This window comes from Coregonus clupeaformis, chromosome 15 (genome assembly GCF_020615455.1).
Source record: "Coregonus clupeaformis isolate EN_2021a chromosome 15, ASM2061545v1, whole genome shotgun sequence".
Taxonomy (NCBI): Eukaryota; Metazoa; Chordata; class Actinopteri; order Salmoniformes; family Salmonidae; genus Coregonus; species Coregonus clupeaformis.
This window is the reverse complement of record NC_059206.1, coordinates 33,505,004-33,531,946: the sequence shown is the minus strand read 5'-3', so window position 1 is coordinate 33,531,946 and position 26,943 is coordinate 33,505,004. Positions and strand designations below refer to the sequence as shown.

Genomic DNA, 26,943 nt, shown 5'->3' with positions numbered 1-26,943 from the left:
GTGTAAGGACCAAGCGCGGCTCTGATATTCGTAGTAGGCCTCAAGCTCAAGGACGGACCCAGCTAGAGGGGCTTTAAAACACACGCATGCACAAACAGCAGGATGATTAAGAAGGCTATTGATCAGTGCGCTGGGCTCCCTTTAGGCTATGTGTGTGCATCCGTAAGGATGGCAGGCATGCTCTAGGCTCACCAGCAGCATCACTGACAGGCAGGAGATGACACACAGTGCTCACACAAACCAACAACGCTCACACAGGAAGATGGGTATCGACCGGAGGCATCTTGGGGACAAGGAGAAGAATGCCCAATTGCTGTTGAACACATTGAGGGGGCCAAGTCAGGCTTGTGTTATTGCTTTGTTATTGTGATATTGTTAGGCCTCCTACTATGGATTGACTCTGACCTTTTTGTGGTTCATCTAACACTGGGGGCTGAGGAGAGCTGATCCTGGATCTGTGGTAATGAGCTATAGCTCAGCCTCATATTATTCTATAGCTCATCCTTACTATTCTCCAGTGCAAACCTGTCTTCAGTAACTGAAAGCTAAGGAGAGAGGAATATTTCTGTTTTCTGTATATCCACACCCATATTTTCCCCAGAGAAATAAACAGTTTTCAACCAGTAAGTTCAATACACTCTGAGAATGTTATATTTTCAATGGTTATGGCCAGGGATGAGGGCGGCAGGCACAGCAATGAGCAGGAGGCTGGAAATGCATTGGCTGATAAATGGAATGACAAGATGAAGATGGCAGACAGGGAAAAATCAGCAAAATGGTATTTCATCAACGACATCATTCACAGAGATATGTCAGTCATTTCCAACAGGTCTAGGGAAGGAAAGGGTAGGCTAGTTCAATCACCAGTTTTCATAACATTTACATTTTAGTCATTTAGCAGACACTCTAATCCAGAGCGATTTACAGTTAGTGCATTCATTTTAAGATAGCTAGGTGAGACAGCCACATATCTCAGTCATTGTAAGTACCATTTTTCTCAATAAAGTAGCTATCAGCAAAGTCAGTTAATTAACAAAAGGCAAGGGTGTGGGATTATTTAAGATACTCTTTGAAGAGGTAGGGTTTCAGATGTTTTTGGAAGATGGGCAGGGACTCTGCTGTCCTAGCATCAGGGGGGAGCTCGTTGAACCATTGGGGTGCCAGGATAGCTGATTCTTGACCATTTAATGGCAGGCATTATCTTTTATGAAATGATTGTCTCACATATTGCCAACTGGACTGTACCTTGACTCATTCTACTGTTCACTTGGAGTGGGGTTTGTAGTTCTTGATTTCTCATGCCTGGGTATTAGCAAATACATATTTATTTTGTTGGGCATTCTGCCATCTGAAGAAGTAATAAATACCAGTATTGATTATTTCATCAGGACTCACTGTGATTTATACCCTCCTCATTAATTACATATTGATTTATTACACAAATTGTTGGCTTGATAATCTGTGGGTTTTGGTTATTGTGTATTTGTTACCAGCTTGACAACTGAGCTCTGATTCCTGTTAGGGACTAAATATTAAAGCACTGCTATTTTCTTTTCTCATCTGTGATAAAGCCTGTTTAGGACCGTTAGCGGTTCTGAAGGCCTTTTGATTAAAATGAGCTTGGGTCCTTCAGTTTGCTGAAGTCAGGCCCTGCCCTGTTCTCTGAGCTGCTGTGAGGTTAGGAGCCTGACAGTATGAGGAGAGTAAAAACAAGCTAACATGAAAACAAACACACAAACCACACAAACATAGAGGCGGACAGAAAGGGCTAGTCTTGGAAATGAAGCTTGACACAAATAGATGTTGCTGTTTTAAGACAAGGTATAGAAAGAGAGAGAGAGGGTGAAAGTGTGTGTGTATGTGTGAGAGCGAGCGAGAAAGAACAAGAGAGAGATATAGAGTATGAGAGATAGAGAGAGAGCGAGAGAGAGAGAGAGAGAGAGAGAAAGCAGCCGTTAAGCCCTATCAGCTGAAATAAAACAAATCCTCACCAGAATCTGGATAGCGTTTGATGGGAGCTGACTTTTCCCGCACTACTTTGTTTGATTTCTGTTTTCTCACAGCGACTTAAGAGTGTGGTGAGAGGGGGAGCCAGGATAGAGATTAGCTTTTTTTCACGTGAGAGAGAATTAGTGCTGTCGACACACACCCCAGGAAGACAAAGCAGTGAATTAAAATCCAACATATCCACAAGAGGACTTAATTAAGTTATGAGGGGTATTAAATGCACATGAAGACAGCCAATGCTTCCTAGAGAGTAGCTTGCTCAGCATGCTAGCGGACAGCCCCACTCTGCTAGCTAGGCTACTATTACCACTGACTGGCTGCTATGTCAGTTCATTAAATGCTTCTTAGAGGATACTTAGTATGCTAGCATGCTAGCAGACAGCCCCAATCTGCTAGCTAGCTACAGCAAGGTACTATTACCACTGACTGACTACTAGGTCTTTACCTAAACACAGTTCTTGACAGAGAAACAACATGAATGATGGGAGGCTGCCATCTCTGGCTGGTGTGATGTTGTGATTGTTGTGTGTATAAATCACTGATGCAGGACAGCTTTCTCTTTTGACTTATCTCCTTAATCTCCCCTCGCCTTTAGAGGACATTACTTTGACATTGGGATGAGTGAATGTTTGTCTTTATTGTCGACACTTTGTCATTACCCGTCATGTCACCAATGTAGACATAGCTTGGAACACTTACATTTAGGCAAACCCCGGTTATTTCAGATAATAGCACTAATCCATGGGACTATGTTAGAGAAATGCTAATGGTAGTGATTAGAGTGCTATGGAACTGTGAGCATAATACTAATATTAGCATTTGACAGAAAGCAAGCTTTGAGGTTGTTAATGAAATGCTAATGATAGTGTTTCTGATATAAAGAGCTTTCTTATAATGAGAAAACAGAGACAAACATCACTAGAAATTGAACAAGAAATATGCATGGGAAGGATGCAGGATGCTGTACTCTGTCACGATCGTCTTCAAAAGGAGTAGACCAATACGCAGCGTGTTGAGCGAACATGATTGACTTTATTATATTAAAGTGCAAAAACCAAAACAATAGACGATTCGTAAAGTCCACAGTAACAATGACCGTAAAGGAACAAAAACCCACAACACCCAAAGGAAAACATACAGATTAAATATGGCTCCCAATCAGAGACAACCAGCCGACAGCTGACACTCGTTGCCTCTGATTGGGAGTCATACAGGCAAACATAGAAACAGAACAACTAGAATACCCAACATAGAAAACGAACACATAGAATGCACACACCCTGGCTCAACATATAGAGTCCCCGAGCCAGGGTGTGACAGTACCCCCCCCTAAAGGCGCGGACTGCGACCGTGTCTAAACACCCCAAACAGGGGAGGGCTGGGTGGGCATTCCTCCTCGGAGGCGGCTCCGGCTCCGGCTTTGACCACCACCCCTCCATACTACCCCCGTAGCGCCCCTGGTCCGGTCTGACCCCGCTGGCTGGATCTGGACTGGACATTGACGGAGCGGATTGCTTACGCTCCGTTGTGGAGCAGCTGACCGGTCTTACCAGGCTGACGACTCGCACCCCGGGCTTGGTGCGAGTAGCAGGAACGGGCTGAACCAGGCTGACGACTCGCACCCCTGGCTTGGTGCGAGTGGCAGGAACAGGCTGGACCAGGCTGGCGACTCGCACCCCTGGCTTGGTGCGAGTGGCAGGAACAGACCGGGCCGGGCTGGCGACTCGCACCCCTGGCTTGGTGCGTGGAGCAGGAACAGGCCGGGCTGGGCTGGCGACGCACACCGTAGGTTTGGTGCGTGGAGCAGGAACAGGCCGGGCAGGGCTGGCGACGCACACCGTAGGTTTGGTGCGTGGAGCAGGGACAGGCCGGGCTGGGCTGACGACGCACCCCGTAGGCTTGGTGCGTGGAGCAGGAACAGGCCGGACTGGGCTATGGAGACGGATAGGAGACCTGGAGTGAAGAGCTGCCACAACCCGTCCTGGCTGAATGCCTACCTTCACACACTCTGTGTGAGGCATCAGCACAGGACGTACAGGGCTGTGTACCCGTACTGGCATAACAGCACGTGACACTGGCGCAGGATATCCGGGACCGAGGAGAGGCACTGGAGGCCGCGAGCGCTGAGCCGGCACACTCCGTCCTGGCTGCATGCCCACCTTCGCACAACACGTGCGGGGTGCTCGCACAGGACGTACCGGACTATGCCGGACCACTCGCGGCACAGTGCGCATCTCCGCATACCGCGGAACCTGCCCAGTCTCATGCTGCCATGCCTGAGTACGGGGAGTTGGCTCTGCTCTCCATCCAGGCTCCGCCAACCTGCCTTCTGGCCCCCAAAAGCCGGTGGCCTCCTCTCTTAATCTCCCGATTCGCCCTGTGGCAGCCTCCTGCTGCCCAGTCGCCCATGCCGTGTGCCCCCCCCCTAAAAAATTATTGGGGGTGTCTCTCGCCTTTCCGACCACGGCCCGGTTGACGCCGCTTCTCCACTCCTGCCTGGGTCTCCCCCTTCATCGCCCTCCGGTACCGGACGGCCTCCTCCTCGGTAATCTGCCCCCAACCGAGGAGGACATCCACCAGCGTCACCTCCTGCGTGTGTTCCTGGACACGCTGCTTGGTCTTTGTATGGTGGGTTTTTCTGTCACGATCGTCTTCAAAAGGAGTAGACCAATACGCAGCGTGTTGAGCGAACATGATTGACTTTATTATATTAAAGTGCAAAAACCAAAACAATAGACGATTCGTAAAGTCCACAGTAACAATGACCGTAAAGGAACAAAAACCCACAACACCCAAAGGAAAACATACAGATTAAATATGGCTCCCAATCAGAGACAACCAGCCGACAGCTGACACTCGTTGCCTCTGATTGGGAGTCATACAGGCAAACATAGAAACAGAACAACTAGAATACCCAACATAGAAAACGAACACATAGAATGCACACACCCTGGCTCAACATATAGAGTCCCCGAGCCAGGGTGTGACATACTCTTTCAAGCCTGTTAATTTAACGGATGGTTTCTCTCTCCCTCCCCTCTCGCTCTCTCACACGTCTCTCTCACTGGCATATTATTTTTCTCTCTCTCCTTCTCCTTCTCTCTCGCTCTTCCTCTCCCCCTCTCTCTCTATCTCTCTCTTCCTCCCTTTGCATGTTCATTGTTTAGCGTGCTGTCCGTGGACCTGAATTAATTGTTCTAATTTCTTTCTATCATTTACACATTTCTCTCAATCCTGACAGAAAGACAATGAAGTGGGTGACTGTGTGGGGAGGCAGAGAGGCAAAGGACCAACAGGTCTATGGGTGAACGAGGACAGGTGGCACTTTATATCCAGAGTAGCAGTGATGATTGGCACCTAGTGGTTTCCCCTGCCAAGACAGACAGCTCCCGTCATTAACTGAGTGTAATCATGTTTTCTCTCTATCTTCAATCTCCTGCTCTCAGAGTGTAATATCCACCAGGTTCACATGTCTACTTGTAAGATGTAAGCCAGGGATGAGTCATAAAGTAATAATGGATGGGCCACGCACTCGGAACCAACGCTGTCAACATGCTGTGTTTGTGTATATATGTGTGTGTGTGTGTGTGTGTGTGTGTGTGTGTGTGTGTGTGTGTGTGTGTGTGTGTGTGTGTGTGTGTGTGTGTGTGTGTGTGTGTGTGTGTGTGTGTGTGTGTGTGTGTGTGTGTGATGAGGAAAGTTAATAAGAGTAGAAAACCGTAGCCTGACCATGTCTCTCTCAGTGTATGGGCATTGGCACAAACATAATGGGGCCCCAGCCATTACAGACAGAATCACACCTGGCTCCCACTACTTCTTGAAAAGACTCAAGATGTTCTCAAATGTTTTCCACAGCGATCCATCTTTACTTTCCTCTTCTTTCCTGCTATTACTCTAAGTCATTTTATTTTCTAATCGAATGTATTACATACTGTCCTTGTGACAGGTTAAAGGACATATTCATAGCCTGTTATACACTAAAAAGTATTAGTAAGTTCATGGTATGTAAGGATCTTAAAATATCTAAGGTTAAAAAGAGAATGCATCCAGTACTAGTTCATAGAGATTGATAAAATGCATAAATGTGTTTAAAATCCGTCAAGAGTCAAAGGGTTAATATTGTAAGAGGAATGTGTAAATGTTATATTGACTACTTTATTTTGTGGTGCCTAATTTAAGGGTAAAAGTGTTCATCTGTGATCTACTAAATGCTCTTAATCTATGAGCCTGAGATCGATTGCTCTGGTCTCCACCCAACTTCCTGGGGGAATCGCGGTCTTTTCTCATTACACTAAATTTGTCAGTGAGGAAACATAACTGCGTCACGTTCGTGATTATTTCTCCCCTTTTTCAGGTACGTTATTGATATGAAACGAGTTAATTTGAATGTAATAACTTGCTAACCTGTGAAGAGAGTTTAAGGTATGTGTTAGTAACATCTTGAGGAAGTTAGAGTTAAGTTGAAGAGAGTTATTAGGTGCGTGTGTGACTGTAATCTGCTTGGTTGCAAGCGATAGCTTCGTACTGAGAGTAGCTGCCATTTTATGCTAATTGTGAATGAACATGTGCGTTGTTAATAATAATATTTGGGGTTATTTGTATAATGTGTTTCGAATACTTTGTTGACATGGTTGATAAATGTAGTTATGGGTTACTGAGCTAAAGCTACTTTGTGTTTGACAGTTATATTGAAACATTTGTATATGTTTTAGTGAATTACAGTTTATGCTGTTGTGACTTGAATAAGCTTTGTACCCTACAAAACTCTGGTTCCTGTAGATCTGTTGTTCTGTAAAATGTGGTATTTTTGTAAAATCATTACACAAAATTTGTCAGTGAGGAAACATAACTGCGTCACGTTCGTGATTATTTCTCCCCTTTTTCAGGGGTGTAACATTTTGGAGGCTCCGCTGAGATTGCTGCTCAGATGTCCGGCTTCCACATCCTGGTCGCTGAATTCCGAGCCAGCTAAATCCCTACATAACAACCCAGGCAGGCTGCAGTGAGGAAAGTGTTGCTGTTCGAGGGGAGCTGGAAGTTGGGGGTTAAGTACGTGTCAACTGAGGCCGTTGAGAGACCATCAGAGACAGTAAGGACCACCTAATTCAGAGTCAACTCCTGCACAGTAAAGGTCCCTCCTGTCCTGTCAACATGACAACCGCCTTGGAAGAACTACAGGAAGAGGTAGTAGGAGAATTGCACACCCTGACTAAAGACAAGTTACTAGACGTATGTGATTTCCTTGACATATCAGGCGAACAGAGAAGAGATGTTCAAGACAAATCCCGCATATCACTGATGACTCACATTATGATGTTCCTTGAAAGAGAGGAAGTTGCAGAGTTAGAAGATGGCGGCATGTCGGAATTATTGTTACTTAAAGACAAAATGACAGAGATGATCAGTGGCATAGATAGCAAGACAGGGCAAACTGACCATGATATTGAAACAGCCAGAACACATCACAGAATAGAGGGACTGAGAACTGTAACCCCACAACAAGGGGTGGGAACTGAGCAGAGTACTGCAGACCAAGCCAGTGATTCTCTGCGCCAGCCCCAACCCCCTGCCCATCTTCAGAGGAGCATGCAGCTCTCACCCAGTGCACAGCCCGGCTCATACTGGCGCAAAGAGTTAAAAAATTTCTGGTCAGATAGGTGAACCGGGCCAGAAAGATAAACTGACTTTTTCCAGCCTTGCCCATCAGATTGAGAATGGACTTAACAGAGGCTATCCTGAGGTAGAAATAGTAGACGCAGTAATCAGGGCTATTTCTCAGGCTCACTGCTACGCAGCTACTTGGAAGGTAAACCCCAGCTAACTCTTCCCACACTTAGATGCATCCCGCGTTCTCCCACTTCCAAGAGAAGAGTGCAACAGAGCTTTACAAACAGCTAGCTTCAGAAGCACAGCATAGCAAGGAGACCCCTCAAAGCTTCCTGATGCGCGTCTTAGATTTGAGGCAGAAAGTACTATTTGCGTCCCAGGAGTCAGAATCAGGGCTTAAGTATGACCCTGCTCTAGTCCAGCGCATGTGTTTACACAAGTCCTTACAGGTCTCCAGAGTGACAGTATCAGGATAGACATGCAGCCTCTCCTGCTTGATAGCGAAACATCAGATGAGGTTTTGCTAGAGAAGCTTAACATTGCTTGTGCTAATGAGATAGAAAGACGAAACAAAAAGCGTTTTAATGCCCCACAGCCTGCTACAACTGTAAGTGTAGTTCAGTTAGAAGATACGCCATCTGCAAAGTGTCCTGTGAAGGAAGCCAAAGCTAAGATACCCGCAGAACTGTTAACAGAGTTAGCTGAACTTAAGACAGGTGTAGCTTCCTAAAAGGTCTCAGTGCAGAGATTGCTCAGGATTAAGGAGACATTACAGCAGCCTATGTTTCAGTCATCGCCTTATGCCCATGCCCCACTTCCAGTTAGGAGGCCAGATAGGGACCCCCAGCCACCTGTTTCCCAGCAGCAGTATTACAGCAACTACAGTCAGCCCCAAGCACCTGACCCTGCGCAGTATCAATATGCACCTAACCTGTATACCAACCGCTCTGCTCAAGCTCCAAGGAGGTGTTTTGTCTGCCAGCAGGCCAGAACAGATGCACGCTGCACACACTGCTTCCGATGTGGGAGTGAGGAACATTTTCAAGCTGGATGTAAAATCCGGGAGTCAGACCATCCAAAGAGGCCCCTTTAAACGGGGAAGGGTTACCGCTGAGGGACAAGTGTTAACCGTAGCTACCAAAAAGTCCCAGAAATGTGCAAATTGTGCCAGAGAAGAGTCATTTGAGAACCTGAAACAATGTTCATCATGTAAAAGAGACACTGTACTGTTCCAAAGGATGTCAAAACCAACATTGGACTAAACATAAGGAAAAATGCACTCACCTGAAAATTGACTCTACCTGTGAAAAAGCTTTCCTGTACAGAAGAAAATGCCCACTCTTTACCATCCCTAGCTCAAGGTTGCCACCCCCATAAGGTCACCTCGCTAGTCGGTAGACAGTGCCTTGTTGAGTGTCACCTGAATCGCCACCACCTCCAAGCTCTATGGGACACAGGCTCTCAGGTATCGGCATTGATGAACGATGGAAAGCGGAATCTCTCCCAAACGCAAGGCTGAGGGATGTTTCAGAAATTCTGGACTCACCTGATGATCTAAGATTGACGGCAGCAAATGGGACTGAAATGCCGTACCTGGGATGGATTGAAACAACTTTTCGGGCTAGCCTCTGAAACTGACCAAACGAAGGAACTGATCATCCCAGTGCTGGTAATGAAAGGCTGTCACCTATCTCATCCCATCATAGGTTTCAATGTTATTGAGCACATCCTGACAAGGACCGAAAGACTAAACGGTACAGTACAGTAAAAAAGCTTCCCAAGCCTCAAAAGAAATAAGGTGAGGGCTTTTATACAGGCTGTTAGCGCAGAACAGACAGATGAATACGCAGTGAAGACCAAGAAAGAGAAGGTTGCTGTACCAAAACACAGTAGCATTCAGATTGAGTGCCGGGTAGCTTCCCAGCCTTTCAAAGATGACATGACAATGCTTTTCCAGCCAGACCTGAACCCGCAGTGGCCAGATGAACTTGAGTTCTTTGACACACTAGTCAGAGTTAAGAAAGGTGTTTTTCCAGTTGTCATGCTTGATGTCTCTAACCCCACTGACCACGACATTGCCCTGCTAGGACGCACCATAATCGGTACAGTACAAACCATTATGACTGTGTTACCTGCCCAAGTCTTTGAAAAAGCTGTCACCCCAGCCACAGTGAATCACACTAGTGTTCAAACTCCATGTACTGCTACTGAACAGTGGGATCCACCAGTAGGTTTAAGTCACCTAACCGAAGAACAGAGAGAGGTTGTTAGGAAAAATGCTTAGAGAAGAGTGTCACTCCTTCTCCAGATCAGACAATGACATTGGCTGCATTGAACGATTGAAAATGACTATTTCTCTAAAGGACTCTGAACCAGTCAAGCGCACATACATGTCAGTGCCCAGGCCACTGTATCAGGAGATGAAGGGTTACCTTCATGACCTCATAGCCCAGGGTTGGGTTAGGAAGTCAAACTCTTCATATTCTTCACCTGTCGTGTGCGTTAGGAAGAAGGGACGGGACCCTCCGGTTGTGTATAGATTACAGAGACCTGAACAGAAAGACACATCCCGACCGCCAGCCCATCCCCGGGTCCAGGACAGTCATGGACAGTTTAGGGTGGTAATTCCCTGGTTCTCCCTTTTTAGATCAGGGAAAAGCATATCACCAAGGGTTCATCTCTGAAGAAAGCAGATCACTGACAGCATTTGTGACCCCCATGGGGACTCTGTGAGTGGATACGTATGCCATTCGGCCTCATGAACGCTCCTGCAGCTTTTCAGCGTTGTATGGAGGAATGTTTGGAAGGGCTCCGGGACAACATCTGCATTCCCTTATCTGGACGACACGCTAGTTTCAGTAAAACTTTCGACAGCCATGTCGAATGATGTGCAAAAAGGTTTTGCAGCGCCTCAGAGAGTATGGCATCAAACCTAAGCCAAGTAAGTGTGATCTCTTTAAACCCCAGGTCCGTTATTTGGGCAGAATAGTGTCTGCAGACGGCAGCAAAGTTGACCCAGCCGATTTTGAAGCAGTAAGAGCATTGAAAGAGATCAGACACAGACCGTGGGCCAGCTCAGAAAAAATGCTTGGTTTACTCACTTACTACAGACAGTACATCAAAGACTTTTCTAGGAGGGCCAGCTGTCTGTATGACCTCCTGAAAGCAGATTCAGAGAAATTACCTGACCACCCACGGAAAAGCAAAACAAAGAAAGTAAGTCATGTGGTGCCCTCAAACAAGCCAATCCTGTGGACTGACCAGCATCAACAGGCACTTGAACAGCTGATTGAGGTCTGCTTCACCCACCAGTCTTAGGTTTCCCCTGACTTCACTCAGCCATTTGTGGTACACACTGATGCGTCACACCAAGGCTTGGGGAGCAGTTCTTTATCAAGAGCAAGATGGGAAGCTTAGGGTCATTGCTTATGGCTCTCGAACCTTAACAGCAGCTGAGAAGAACTATCACTACCACCTCTGGCAAGCTAGAATTTCTAGCTCTAAAATGGGCAATCACTGATAAGTTCCATGATTATTTGTACTATGCTCCGACCTTCACTGTATACAGTGATAACAACCCGCTCAGCTACATTCTGTCTACTGCAAACTGAACGCTAACCACTTCCAGGTGGGTTGCAGAATTGATTTCCACTTTACAACAAAGTACAGGCCAGGCAGAGAGAACGGTGATGCAGATGCTTTGTCGAGGGATGCCACTGGATGTAGAGTCACTGATGAGAGAATGTTCTGAGGAGCTTCACCAGACACCATTGCCGCCACTATACAAGCAGTAGAGGTACAGAAAGAGCCTTTTGTGCCTTGGTCAATTTCAGCTGCATCTATGTCAGTATCAGCTGAAGGTGAGACAACTACAGCAACAATCAGCTCGATCCCAAAAGAGAGGGATAAGAGAGGCACAAGAGTCTGATCCGGTCATCCGTCCTGTGCTCGAATTTCAAGCTGTCTGGTTCCAAACCGCCAGTTAAAGAGCAAAAGGAATTCAGTCCAAAGACAAAATGCCTATTCAGAGAATGGGACAAATTGACAATCGACAGTGATGGTATTCTTTCAGAATCACTACAGCCCGCAAGCAGTTAGTTCTACCAGAGCAGTACAAAGGTAAAGTGATGGAAGAGTTGCACAATAACATGGGACACCAAAGGTACTGACCGCACTGTATCACTAGTACGTGACCGCTTCTTCTGGCCTTATATGCAATCTGACATCGAGCACTATGTGACTAAAACTTGTAGCTGTGTCAACCCAGAAAAAAGCCAGGCCATGAAACAAGAGCTCCTCTGACAAACATTGTGACAACACAGCCATTTGAACTGGTATGTATAGATTTCCTCCATCTCGACAGATGCAAAGGGGGATATGAGTACATCCTCGTGATTGTTGACCATTTTACACGTTTCACTCAAGCCTACGCCACCACATCAAAGTCAGGAAAAACTGCTGCAAATCTCATCTTCAATGACTTTGCCCTGGAAGTTTGGGTTCCCTCCCGCATCCACCATGACCAAGGGGAGAATTCGAAAATCAGTTGTTCCATCAGTTAAAGAAACTCAGTGGCATGGCGGGTCCAGAACAACACCCTACCACCCGATGGGGAACGGTCAAGTGGAACGAATGAACAGAACATTGTTGCAAATGCTAAAGACACTAACTGAGACACAAAGTCAAACTGGAAGGAGTCTCTAAACAAACTGGTTTATGCCTATAACTGCACCCGTTGCGAAGTGACTGGCTATTCACCATTTTATCTTCTGTTTGGGAGATCACCCAGGCTTCCAGTTGATATGTTCTTTGGATTGTGCACAGAGGCAGGTTCCAGTAACCAGCGAGACTACGTGGAGAACTGGAAACGAGGAATGGAAGAAGCATACGCCATTGCAAATGAAAATGCTCAGAAAGCTGCTGAAAGAAGTAAAAAGTACTATGACACTAAAGTTAGGAGTTCAGTGCTACAGCCTGGCATGAGCGAAGTTCTGATTAAAAACCTGACACCAAGAGGAAGGACCAGGCAAACTCCGTAACTATTGGGAAGATCAAATTCACACAGTAGTGAGACAAATGGGTTCAGACCTGCCGATTTATGAGTTGAGACCAGAAAAGGGTAGGGGACGCTCCAGGGTCCTGCACAGAAACCTGCTCATGTCCTGTGACCACTTACCTTTGAGAGACAACCAGAAATGACTAAAGATGACAAAAGTAAGAAAAGAGACATCAGCCTGGATCACAGCCTCTAGATTCTGATGAAGACAGCGGGGATGAATATGACCTTCATCATGAGCCGCTACAGGTCCCCACATTTCCTACAGTACCTGAGAGGGTATGCTGAACCAGCGAGAGAGTCTGGAAAACAGGCCCCCACCAGTGAAACAAACAGTTGCGGTGCCAGTTCCTGATACGCTTACCAGCACAGCCTCTTGTTGAAAATCAGCTGGAGGAGAAAACAACAGTTAAAGAACTGCCTGCTGAGGAGATAGAACTCGCCTGCTGAAAATGTGCTGGATGATCGTCCACTAAGTGCCTTTCCTTCATTAACTGCTGCTGCTGAACCCGAGGAACCAGCTTACCAGCTGCCACAAAGAGAGAGACACCCTCCAAGACGTATCACCTATGATCAGCTTGGTATCCCTTCCTGCTACAGTATCCAGCCACAGCCACAGTTGTTCCTGTCTACCCTGCACCAGGACTGGTTCCATGGCTGCCATCACTACAGGGATATTACCTTCAGCCACCCTACATGTATGGACTTCAGCAAACTTGAGGCCACAGACAGAGTTGACATGTTTGACCATGGACTACTGACTGATTTCACAGACTTTCACAAGACAATTAGCAGACTATGCATATAGATCATTAAAACTGATGGACTGTTGACAATAGTATGAGAAAAGACTGCTATGGACTGTTTATACAGCTGGTCAACAGATATGGACTGTGAATATAATTTCTTGGTTCTATTTGAACTGTGAACTTTGACCTCTGCTCAAGGACTAGCTTACAGAAGAGGATTTTCTACGTCCAGTGCTTATAGACTGTTTAAGAAGATAATGTTGGTAATGTTGGGACAACATTTATTTTGTCGGGAGAGTGTGACAGGTTAAAGGACATATTCATAGCCTGTTATACACTAAAAAGTATAGTAAGTTCATGGTATGTAAGGATCTTAAAATATCTAAGGTTAAAAAGAGAATGCATCCAGTACTAGTTCATAGAGATTGATAAAATGCATAAATGTGTTTAAAATCCGTCAAGAGTCAAAAGGGGTTAATATTGTAAGAGGAATGTGTAAATGTTATATTGACTACTTTATTTTGTGGTGCCTAATTTAAGGGTAAAAGTGTTCATCTGTGATCTACTAAATGCTCTTAATCTATGAGCCTGAGATCGATTGCTCTGGTCTCCACCCAACTTCCTGGGGGAATCGCGGTCTTTTTTCTCATTACACTAAATTTGTCAGTGAGGAAACATAACTGCGTCACGTTCGTGATTATTTCTCCCCTTTTTCAGGTACGTTATTGATATGAAACGAGTTAATTTGAAATGTAATAACTTGCTAACCTGTGAAGAGAGTTTAAGGTATGTGTTAGTAACATCTTGAGGAAGTTAGAGTTAAGTTGAAGAGAGTTATTAGGTGCGTGTGTGACTGTAATCTGCTTGGTTGTGATAGCTTCGTACTGAGAGTAGCTGCCATTTTATGCTAATTGTGAATGAACATGTGTCGTTGTTAATAATAATATTTGGGGTTATTTGTATAATGTGTTTGAATACTTTGTTGACATGGTTGATAAATGTAGTTATGGGTTACTGAGCTAAAGCTACTTTGTGTTTGACAGTTATATTGAAACATTTGTATATGTTTTAGTGAATTACAGTTTATGCTGTTGTGACTTGAATAAGCTTTGTACCCTACAAAACTCTGGTTCCTGTAGATCTGTTGTTCTGTAAAAATGTGGTATTTTGTAAAATCATTACACAAAATTTGTCAGTGAGGAAACATAACTGCGTCACGTTCGTGATTATTTCTCCCCTTTTTCAGGGTGTAACATCTCCTCACTAGCTAATTAAAGGATTGAAGTAAAGTCTATGCTTTGCTTTGTTACATCACAGACCCTAGTAGCAACTACAGAAGCAGGAGGAGCTAATCGTCTGACAATAGGGGAAATATCAGACCTATTGGAGTGGAGCCAGCCAAAGGTTAAAGACACAGTAGAAGTCTATGTGTTGTTGTCATGGGCTGAATACATAAATGTTTGTGGGGGTGAAGTGCTTTCTCACCAATTACCATAAGAGCTTAGAAGGTATTTGATTTCCACACAACCCATTACCCACCACAATCTGCAGTTTGGAAAATTACAACTAAAATCTGCCTGCACCATACATTTTTATTTTCATGGTGAAAAAAACTAACATCTACAACTCAAAACAACACTGAAAGCCAAAAAGTTGCAAACTATTTATCATAAATAAATATGCATTATTGTAATACATTTGGCTGTCTAGAGTCACTTGCCGATGTACAGTATCCATTCGCTTTTTAAAAGGATTATCCTGAGTCCAAACTCAATGTCACGCCCTGGCTCTGGGGACTCTTAAATGTTGAGCCAGGGTGTGGATTTTCTATGTTTAGTTTTCTATGTTTTTTGTTCTAGATCGTTTAGTTCTATGTTGGCCAGGGTGGTTCCCAATCAGAGGCAGCTGTAGCTCGTTGTCTCTGATTGGGGACCATACTTAGGCAGCCTGTTGGCACCAGTTAGTTTGTGGGATCTTGTTCCGTTAAGGTTTGTGTTGTTGTAACCTCAGGACTTCACGTATTGTTCGTTTTGTTGTTTTGTTCGTGTGTTGTGTACCTAATAAAATGTACGCTTATCACGCTGCGCCTTGGTTCCACGAGTCATCAGTAAACGAGCGTGACACTCAATTCACTTCTCAATGATGGAAAGTATCGAAAGCTCTATTAGCCAAATTACAGCCAATTAAAAAGTGCAGGCTTAGTGTTTAACCAAAGCAGAGAGGTCTGGGCTTTCAACACGGAACTTCAGCTTGTTCACCTCACTACTCAGACACACCACTTTCAAAATGGCATCCTAGCTTCACAGTCAACACATAATGATCATATCATTAAAAGGTTCAAAAAGAGCAATTTGACTTTCCTCAGTTTTTTTCAGATACAGGCAGTAGACGGAGACAAAGACATCAAAGTGTTAGAGCAGGAGGAAATCGATGATATGAGTGTTTAGAATTGCAAAGAGAGGTAAAAACAATCAGTACAGCGGGTGTCAGCTTTGGAGAGAGGAGAGACAAAGCCTCCTGCAGAGTGTAGTCAGCCATGTGAGGTAAAGCTGCATGCATGCACGCACACACACACACACACACACACACACACACACTGACATGCACAAAACACACAAACACAGTCTGGCTTGCACACACACAGACACACAAACAGACGAGAGACAAAGCCTCCTGCAGAGTGCAGTCAGCCATGTGAGATAAAGCTGCACACATACACACACACTCTTTCTGGTTCCTCTGGGGCGCCACTCACCATGGCCAGTGGCACAATGCCACCCAGGTCCTGTGGAGCCAGGCGGATGAGGGTCTGGATCTCGTCAGTGAGGGAGCGAGTTAGAGGGTACTCCACCTGCCACGTCACCACCCGGCTGCCCAGTGGGTCCAGCAGCCCGTTCACCTCCAGATCCACCTGGACGACCCTCTGGTAGCCCGCCTCTGGTCTGGGGTAGAAGGGAGAAGAGGTATAGAGAGGTGGTTTTTATTTGTCTGCCAAGTGATCTTCGGTGTTTAGAAAAGGCACTATGATGTATTGGCATTATTATTATCATTGAGACAAAAAGAGACCCTGAAATAGAAGGGAAGAGCGCGTGCCACACAGACAAGTATTCCTAAAAAAAGAGAGCTGTTAAATAGTATAACATGTATCTAATGAAACCCAACCTGAGTTTAGTTTAATTCTGCCACACACTCCCCCAGAAGCATGAGGGAGAAAAAAGCAATTTACTTTTGTTCCTCCTTGGCAAAGCATAACACTGGCTCTCCACTGATTGTGATGCAAACAAAGATGCAGAAAAACAATGAATACAAAAATCCTAAACTTATTTGATTTGCTGAGCCTTCCATTTGATCAGCCTGCCTGACTGTCTGTCGCCTGGCATTCTATATCTAAGATAAAACTAGATACAAAACATCCCTGGCAAACAAACAAATGTGCATTTGGAATCCTGAAACTACATCTTGCGCCAGGGACCTGGAACTACATCTTCCGCAAAGGACCTGAAACTACATCTTGTGCCAGGGACCTGAAACTACAACTGACGCCAGGGACCTGGAACTACATCTTCCGCAAAGGACCTGAAACTACATCTTGCGTCAGGGACCTGAAACTACATCTTGCGCCAGGGACCTGAAACTACAACTTGCGCCAGGGACCTGGAACTACATCTTCCGCAAAGGACCTGAAACTACATCTTGCGCCAGGGACCTGAAACTTGCTGTCAATGCTGTGTATTACTTACAAACAAACCCTTTTCTGTTACTTTTTAATTTTTAGTTAAGTGGAGTATGAGACGCCACTTAGTCTTCAAGGTAAGTGCTCACTGACACAGATAGGCATTATACAATCCACAGGAGAATGAGTTAGTTGGAAACTGACGTCTGTATTGTATTGTACCAACTACCAAGTTGTGTCCTTATTGTGCAACAGGAGCAATGTTTTATTCTGTTCAAATCAATTCTGACACACACACACACACACACACACACACACACACACACACACACACACCGCTCTCCCCATGCAGTGTCCAGCAGAGGGCAGTGTTTTAGCTGGTGGCTGGTATTGCCACGGCATGTGTTTGGGATTATAAATGGCTGCAGCCTGCTGGCTAGAGAGGTCAGCCTGCTTCCCTCTGTGTCTCATTATAAACATAACCATACTTTGCTCTTTCAATGCATCCGGAGAGAGGGAGCAACATTTCCATAGACCACTATAACTGAACAAAGCACAGAGTCAGCTACCAGCTGCTTTTTCTGCTGCTGCTGCTTCTTCAACAAGCATGCCTGAGACAGACAAACGCTGAAAGAAATAGGGTTATAGCTAAGAATAAGACACACAATACAGAGTGTAGTTACTGTGTGAGAGTGATGTGTCAAGAGGCTTTTCCTAGATTGTCGGGCTGTATCGACCTGTGAGTCAATGAGCTAACAGCAGTCAAGAATATACACACACGCTTACACAGCCAGGTCACCCGTGATACAAATCAGTATTCGACGTCCATCCATGTTTGAGGACGTTGGGAGATGACATGGAAACTGGCCAATAGGGCAACAGTGAACGCTGTTACCTTCAAGTAGGTTTCGGTTTTGCTAGGGCATTGTGGACAGGGATGGCGGATGGGTGTAAGCATCTGCCTCCAATGCCAAAGGCAGCATGTATGAATCCAGCAATAGAAAGTTGTTTTAAGCCTTTCCCAAACCTTAACCCTTACCTTAACCATACAGAATTAATACCTAACCTTACAATTTCAGAGTTAATGCCTAAACTTAACCCTAAGCTTTAATATTTGGAGTTTTGGTGCCAAAGGTTGCATGTTCGAATCCAGCGATATAACGTTTTTTTGAGATTTTTGTTTTAAGCCTATCCCAAACCTTAACCCTTACCTTAACCATTCGGAGTTAATACTTAACCTTAGGATTTCAGTGTTAATGCCTAAACTTAACCCTAAGCTGAACAATTCAAAGTTAATGCCTAAACCTTAAACACTTGAAATTTGACGTTTGGAATAACTAATAATAATGGTCACCATAGCAGCACCCACCCGTAGTCTGCGCTCCAGCAGGTATATCTCACTGGTCATTCCCAAAGCCAACACCTCCTTTGGCCGCCATTCCTTCCAGTTCTCTGCTGCCAATGACTGGAATGAATTGCAAAAATCTCTGAAGCTGGAGACTCTTATCTCCCTCAATAACTTTAAGCATCAGTTGTCAGAGCACCTTACCGATCACTGCACCTGTACACAGCCCATCTGAAATTAGCCCACCCAACTACCTCATCCCTATATTGTTATTTATTTTGCTCTTTTGCACCCCAGTATCTCTATTTGCACATAATCTCTTGCACATCTAGCATTCCAGTGTTAATACTATTGTAATTATTTTGCACTATAGCCTATTTATTGCCTTACCTCCATAACTTGCTACATTTGCACACACTGTATATATATTTTCTGTTGTATTTTTGACTTTATGTTTTTTACCCCATATGTAACTCTGTGTTGTTTTTATTGCACTGCTTTGCTTTATCTTGGCCAGGTCGCAGTTGTAAATGAGAACCTGTTCTCAACTGGCTTACCTGGTTAAATAAAGGTGAAATAAAATTAAAAAAAAAAAAAAAAAAACGTAGAAATTCTGACGTGAGACCGTGAGAGCTAGTTGCACTTAAAAAAGCATGCGTACACACACATAGACACACAATAACTCATTGTTGGGCTTAGTGAGATTCCTCTCCAGCAGAGAGCTGCGGTGACAAAGGGCTCCAGGAAGGAATGAAAGTATGACAGGTTGAAATTACAGCCCTTAAAATGTTTTATAATGAGACGGAATCTACTCAACAGGAAGGGCCTGTGCAGCAGCAGTGTGTGTTCTTTATGCCTAACAACTTTATGAATGGGGCTGAGATAACACAGGACGAAAGGCACCTCTTTTCTTTGGAGACTCTAGGAGGATCCTTTCAGGCACAGCAGCTTTTTGGTTAGCAGTGACAACAATATATCAAAAGAACAGAATCAATTTCAACACAAAGCCGCCACGCTGTGGAGCAGGCTGTTTCTTCCGTGCCGCAGCAGGCCTGTTTGGGTTGTGTGTGTGTGTGTGTTTGTGGTGGGGAGAAATAACACAGGACCTTTGAGGTAGAGGCAGATGAGATGTAGCTAGGCAGGCATGGGCGCTAATCGGTGGAGGAATATCAATTCCAATAGGTCAGAGGTAAGGGCTGGTGCTCTGTGGTGGGCTGGAAGTTGTCTGAAGCCGAGACCCAGCAGGACAGTAACCCAGACAAAGTGCATCTGTTTCAGGTTCAGCCGCCGCCCCCCCCCACCCCCACTACCCTGTCAGAGTGTTTGCTGTGATCTCCCTCACTTGTGTCAAATATTGAGTCATAACAGCAATGTGGTTCAGAGAAAGGACTGGGTTACGTTCCCTGCTCCTCTGATCTTCTCATCCAGTACATATTCTATGTATGTGTAATATTGTCATATTGTAATATGTATATGTAATATTGTATCAGTTTGCAGCCTAGTTGAAGAGGAAGCCTGACTATTAGAGAGTCAGAATTTACCCAGAGCAAGGTCCTACAAAAGGCAATTCATTAATACTTCAACTATTCATATTTACTCTGACACTGAGCTTGAATTCTCAGTAGTTCTCAGCCATGAAAACACTAATACCATACAGGAGTGATGTTGAAAGAAAGAGTCACTGTTTAAATGTTACCAGACATCACATGAATATGGACACCAAAGCAGGGAGGAAGCCAATACCCCTCAGGTTATTGGTTGAGAGTGTAATGGGAGAGCCAACGAGCTGTGGGCTATGGAGGGTCCGAAGAGGGTCCGAAATGACATCAACCAACCCCAGAACAACAACGAGCCTATCCGGTTGTGTCTGCAGTGCCTGTTGGTGACTCGGCTATGAACAACTGTGAGACTCCAGTGACACTCCAGTGAGAGTCTAGTGAGACTCATGAGATTTGCCCTCAGGTCTGCTGCAGTAATATATGTGTATGGGAGCACACAAGGTTTTAATTAGTATGTCAATGTTTCATGTTGTATGTTTATGTATGCATGATGCATGTACCTACCTTCTCATTTGCTGTGCTCGTCCAGCATAATTGCCCCTTGTGGAATAAATGAAGTATTTTGAATTTATTTGAATTGATGCTAATGGTTCATCAGCAGTGGAAATGGAAGTAAAGCGATGCCCCAGCAGCCAGTCTGGGTCACTCTCAGGAGAGTGTTCATGCCATATTACTGTCCATAATTATGTTCAGGCCTGTTCCCAGTGAGCTGGACAGACTGGGAGGAGAGAACTCTATGATGGGGCTAGGCCAGGGCAGGGCAGCTGATGAGTTACGGCTGTCCTTGAGCAGATAGAGAGAGATGAGTGGAGCAGGTACTACATTAAGCCAAGCCAGATCATGGCTGCATTGTAAAATGCCAAGGACACCTGTCTTAGTGAATGACTGGTACATCACTACAGACGGTGTTGAAGTAATTTATATACAAGTGAACATAAGGCAAAGTCCTCAATCATGTCAAAGAGCTAAACCAAACACTGACAAGCTGTGTATCCCAAAGCGATCTGTAATCATAGAACACCCAGAGAACCCTTACAGCAGCACCTGTCACCAGAGAAGAGAGAGACCCTTAGACTACAGACATTTTGCTTCCCATAAAAAGTAAGACATCATACAGTGCCTTGCAAAAGTATTCATCCCCCTTGGTGTTTTTCCTATTTTGTTGCATTACAACCTGTAATTTAAATGGATTTTTATTTGGATTTCATGTAATGGACATACACAAAATAGTCCAAATTGGTGAAGTGAAATGAAAAAAATAACTTGTTTCAAAGATTTCAAATAAATAAATAACGGAAAAGTGGTGCGTGCATATGTATTCACCCCCTTTGCTATGAAACCCCTAAATAAGATTTGGTGCAACCAATTACCTTCAGAAGTCACGTAATTAGTTAAATAAAGTCCACCTGTGTGCAATCTAAGTGTCACATGATCTGTCACATGATCTCAGTATATATACACCTGTTCTGAAAGGCCCCACAGTCTGCAACACCACTAAGCAAGGGGCACCACCAAGCAAGTGGCACAATGAAGACCAAGGAGCTCTCCGAACAGGTCAGGGACAAAGTTGTGGAGAAGTACAGATCGGGGTTGGGTTATAAAAAAATATCCAAAACTTTGAACATCCCACGGAGCACCATTAAATCCATTATTAAAAAATGGAAATAATATGGCACCACAACAAACCTGCCAAGAGAGGGCCGCCCACCAAAACTCACGGACCAGGCAAGGAGGGCATTAATCAGAGAGGCAACAAAGAGACCAAAGATAACCCTGAAAGAGCTGCAAAGCTCCACAGCGGAGATTGGAGTATCTGTCCATAGGACCACTTTAAGCCATACACTCCACAGAGCTGGGCTTTACAGAAGAGTGGCCAGAAAAAAGCCATCGCTTAAAGAAAGAAATAAGCAAACACGTTTGGTGTTCGCCAAAAGTCATGTGGGAGACTCCCCAAACATATGGAAGAAGGTACAATGGTCAGATGAGACTAAAATGTAGCTTGTTGGCCATCAAGGAAAACGCTATGTCTGGTGTAAACCCAACACCTCTCATCACCTCCGAGAACACCATCCCCACAGTGAAGCATGGTGGTGGCAGCATCATGCTGTGGGGATGTTTTTCATCGGCAGGGACTGGGAAACTGGTCAGAATTGAAGGAATGATGGATGGCGCTAAATACAGGGAAATTCTTGAGGGAAACCTGTTTCAGTCTTCCAGAGATTTGAGACTGGGACAGAGGTTCACCTTCCAGTAGGACAATGACCCTAAGCATACTGCCAAAGCAACACTCGAGTGGTTTAAGGGGAAGCATTTAAATGTCTTGGAATGGCCTAGTCAAAGCCAAGACCTCAATCCAATTGAGAATCTGTATGACTTAAAGATTGATGTACACCAGCGGAACCCATCCAACTTGAAGGAGCTGGAGCAGTTGTGCCTTGAAGAATGGGCAAAAATCCCAGTGGCTACATTTACATTTTAGTCATTTAGCAGACGCTCTTATCCAGAGCGACTTACAGTTAGTAAGTGCATACATTATCTTTTAATTTTTTTAATTTTTCATACTGGCCCCCCGTGGGAAACGAACCCACAACCCTGGCGTTGCCAACGCCATGCTCTACCAACTGAGTTACATCCCTGCCGGCCATTCCCTCCACTACCCTGGACGAATTGTGCGCCACCCCATGGGTCTCCCGGTCACGGCCGGCTACAACAGAGCCTGGATTCGAACCAGGATCTCTAGTGGCACAGCTAGCACTGCGATGCAGTGCCTTAGACCACTGCACCACATCTAGCTTGGCTAGATGTGCCAAGCTTATAGAGACATACCCCAAGAGACTTGCAGCTATAATTGCTGCAAAAGGTGGCTCTACAAAGTATTTACTTTGGGGGGATGAATAGTTATGCATGCTCAGGTTTTCTGTTTTGCATCTTCAAAGTGGTATGCATGTTGTGTAAATCAAATGATACAAACCCCAAAAAATTCATTTTAATTCCAGGTTGTAAGGCAACAAAATAGGAAAAATGCTTAGTGGGGTGAATAATTTCGCAAGCCACTCTATATCCTCCTTAACGCTACCCTATATAGACAACAATGCAAGGTTATTATAGTAAACTAAAACTTAAACTAAAACCAAAACTAAACATGTAAAAACAATTTAGTAAACTGAAATTAAATAATTAACAAACCCATTTGAAAAACTAAAACTACACTGAAAATATTAACATCAACTCCAAAACTAACTAAAATTAAGTACAGTATTTCAGTTTTATTTAGATTTAGTAATTTTTTTGGCAACATTTTAATGGGGTTTTCAAGATACATTGAGATTGACTTTAATTTAAAGGTAGACTCAGAGAGATGACATTGCCACGAGCAGCACCGGAGATATTGGTCACGTTCCCCTGCTCAGACATTACATGCATCAACCAGTGGTTGCGTACCACACCATCGACTGTGCAGTCGGGCACCAGATTGCTATAACATGTCAGTCGTGTTCCTCTGCTGATGCATAACATATCTTACAATGCCTAGATAGGTATTATACGTATCAGCTAACCACATCATATGGTATAGCAGTCTGGAACCCGTCTGCACAGTCGATGACTTGGCACCCAACCATGATGTGGTTAGCTGATACGCAAAATACTAGGGATGTAACGCTTCACCAATACGCATCGGTCCCCGGTTCAAATATTTAAGGTACACTACATGACCAAAAGTATGTGGACACCTGCTCGTCGAACATCTCATTCCAAAATCATGGGCATTAATATGGAGTTGTTCCCCCCTTTGTTGCTATAACAGCTACCACTCTTCTGGGAAGGCTTTCCACTAGATGTTGGAATTCAGCCATAAGAGCATTAGTGAGGTTGGGCACTGATATTGGGCGATAAGGCCTGGCTCGCAGTCAGCGTTCCAATTCATCCCAAAGGTGTTTGATGGGGTTGAGGTCAGGGCTCTGTGCAGGCCAGTCAAGTTCTTCCACACCGATCTCAACAAACCATTTCTGTATGAACCAAGCTTTATGCACAGGGGCATTGTCATGCTGAAACAGGAAAGGGACTTCCCCAAATTGTTGACATAAAGTTGGAAGCACAGAATCGTCTAGAATGTCATTGTATGCTGTAGCGATGAGATTGTCCTTCACTAGAACTAAGGGACCTAGCCCGAACCATGAAAAACAGCCCCAGTCCATTATTCCTCCTCCACCAAACTTTACAGTTGGCAATATGCATTCGCGCAGGTAGCAATCTCCTGGCATCCACCAAACTCAGATCCGTCCGTCGATCTCCTAGATGGCGAAGTGTGATTCATCACTCCAGAGAATGCGTTTCCACTGCTCCAGAGTCCAATTGTGGCGGGCTTTACACCACTCCAGCCGACGCTTGGCATTGCGCATGGTGATCTTAGACTTGTGTGCGGCTGCTCGGCCATGGAAACCCATTTCACGAAGCTCCTGACGAACAGTTATTGTACTGAAGTTGCTTCCAGAGGCAGTTTGGAACTCGGTAATGAATGTTGCAACTCGGTAGTGAATGTTGCTACGCGCTTCAGCACTTGGCAGTTCCGTTCTGTGAGCTTGTGTGGCCTAGTACTTTATGGCTGAGCCGTTGTTGCTCCTAGACTTTTCCACTTCACAATAACAGCACTTACAGTTGACCGGGGCAGCTCTAACAGGGCAGATATTTGACGAACTGTCTTGTTGGGAAGGTGGCATTCTATGACGGTGCCACGTTGAAAGTCACTGAGCTCTTCAGTAAGGCCATTCTACTGCCAATGTTTCTATGGAGATTGCATGACTGTGTACGCTCGATTTTATAAACCTGTCAGCAATGGGTGTGGCTGAAATAGCCGAATCCACTCATTTGAAGGGGTGCCCACAAACTTGTGTATATATAGTGTATGAGTAAATCGTTCCGCGGGACCCCAAACCGATCCAAATGTAGCATGCATCAGTGTCGGGGAAGCTACTCTGAAATATAGTTTACCAAGCAACCAATTACTTCACACTGGAAGAAGTTAAGCTACACTAAAGCTACCTTAAAAACATCTAGTTTACTTAACTAAAGTTACTTTGAAAAAGTAGTTCACTACATCCAAACTACTTCACGAAAAACGATCATACCTACAGTTGAAGTCAGAAGTTAACATACACTTAGGTTGGAGTCATTAAAAATCATTTTTCAACCACTCCTCAAATTTCTTGTTAACAAACTATAGTTTTGGCAAGTCGATTAGGACATCTACTTTGTGCATGACACAACTAATTTTTCCAACAACTGTTTACAGACAGATTATTTCAATTATAATTCACTGTATCACAATTCCAGTGGGTCAGAAGTTTACATACACTAAGTTGACTGTCCCTTTAAACAGCTTGAAAAATTCCAGAAAATGATGTCATGGCTTTAGAAGCTTCTGATAGGCTAATTGACATCATTTGAGTCAATTGGAGGTGTACCTGTGGATGTATTTCAAGGCCTATCTTCAAACTCTGCTTGACATCATCGGAAAATCTAACGAAATCAGTCAAGACCTCAGAAAAAAAATGATAGACTTCCACAAGTCTGGTTCATCCTTGGGAGCAATTTCCAAACACCTGAAGGTACCACGTTCATCTGTACAAACAATAGTACGCAAGTATAAACACCATGAGACCACACAGCCGTCATACCGCTCAGGAAGGAGACACATTCTGTTTCCTAGAGATTAACGTACTTTGGTGCGAAAAGTGCAAATCAATCCCAGAACAACAGCAAAGGACCTTGTGAAGATGCTGGAGTTAACAGGCACAAAAGTGTCTACCAGCTGCGCAGAAAGTGGACCTACTCATGGATGCGCATCGCAATTGTAAAATAAACACAATTGGAGACACCACGTCATTTTTGGAGACATGTGATTGACAGTAAACTATTGTAGATGCGACTGCTAACTAAATAAAACATTTTAGCTGGCTAGCTAATCATCTTAGCTAAATGTGGGGCAAACAATTCAGTTATTTACCGTTAATTTGAGGGGATTGGGGGTGAAAGAAATCGAGTTACATAGTGATACTTACGATATACTGTATCAAATCGCATATAACCATATCCACCCTGTCCAAAGTCTCTACTTGGCTCAGTTCTCCAGTAAACTTGTGATTATCAACACTAACCTCACCTCGTTGTGGCGCGGACAGCCACCTAATCCCTCATCCAGTTGAGTGGCAATGTTATTTTTTCGTTCGTACCATTTTTTGAAAATCCTCGGGTCTGATGAAACAAAAATAGAACTGTTTGGCCATAATGACCATTGTGATGTTAGGAGGAAAAAGGGGATAGCTTGCAAGCCGAAGAACACCATCCCAACCATGAAGCACGGGGGTGGCAGCATCATGCTGTGGGGGTGCTTTGCTGCAGGAGGGACTGGTGCACTTCACAAAATAGATGGCATCATAAGGAAGGACAATTACGTGGATATATTGAAGCAACATCTCAAGACATCAGTCAGGAAGTTAAAGCTTGGTCGCAAATGGGTCTTCCAAATGGATTCCAATGACCCCAAGCGTACTTCCAAAGTTGTGGCAAAATGGCTTAAGGACAACAAAGTCAAGGTATTGGAGTGGCCATCACAAAGCCCTGACCTCAATCCTATAGAAATGTTGTGGGCAGAACTGGAAAAGCGTGTGCGAGCAAGGAGGCCTACAAACCTGACTCAGTTACATCAGCTCTGTCAGGAAGAATGGGCCAAAATTCACCCAACTTATTGTGGGAAGCTTGTGGAATGCCACCTGAAACGTTTAACCCAAGTTAAACAGTTTAAAGGTAACGCTACCAAATACTAATTGAGTGTATGTAAACTTCTGACCCACTGGGAATGTGATGAAAGAAATAAAAGCTGAAATAAATCATTCTCTCTACTATTATTCTGACATTTCACATTCTTAAAATAAAGTGGTGATCCTAAC

The 26,943-nt window shown here is 44.5% G+C and overlaps 1 protein-coding gene across 1 annotated transcript in view; it reads right to left on the bottom strand.

The window, feature by feature from the left end:
- LOC121582571 (transmembrane protein 132D-like) overlaps positions 1–26,943 on the bottom strand; it is a gene marked incomplete at its 5' end in the record, with an annotated part of 96,601 nt that overhangs the window by 40,941 nt on the left and 28,717 nt on the right. Inside the window, one exon of the mRNA XM_041898460.2 lies at positions 16,175–16,361. Coding sequence (XP_041754394.2) covers positions 16,175–16,361 — 187 coding nt within the window. The remainder of the gene's footprint in view (positions 1–16,174; positions 16,362–26,943) is intronic.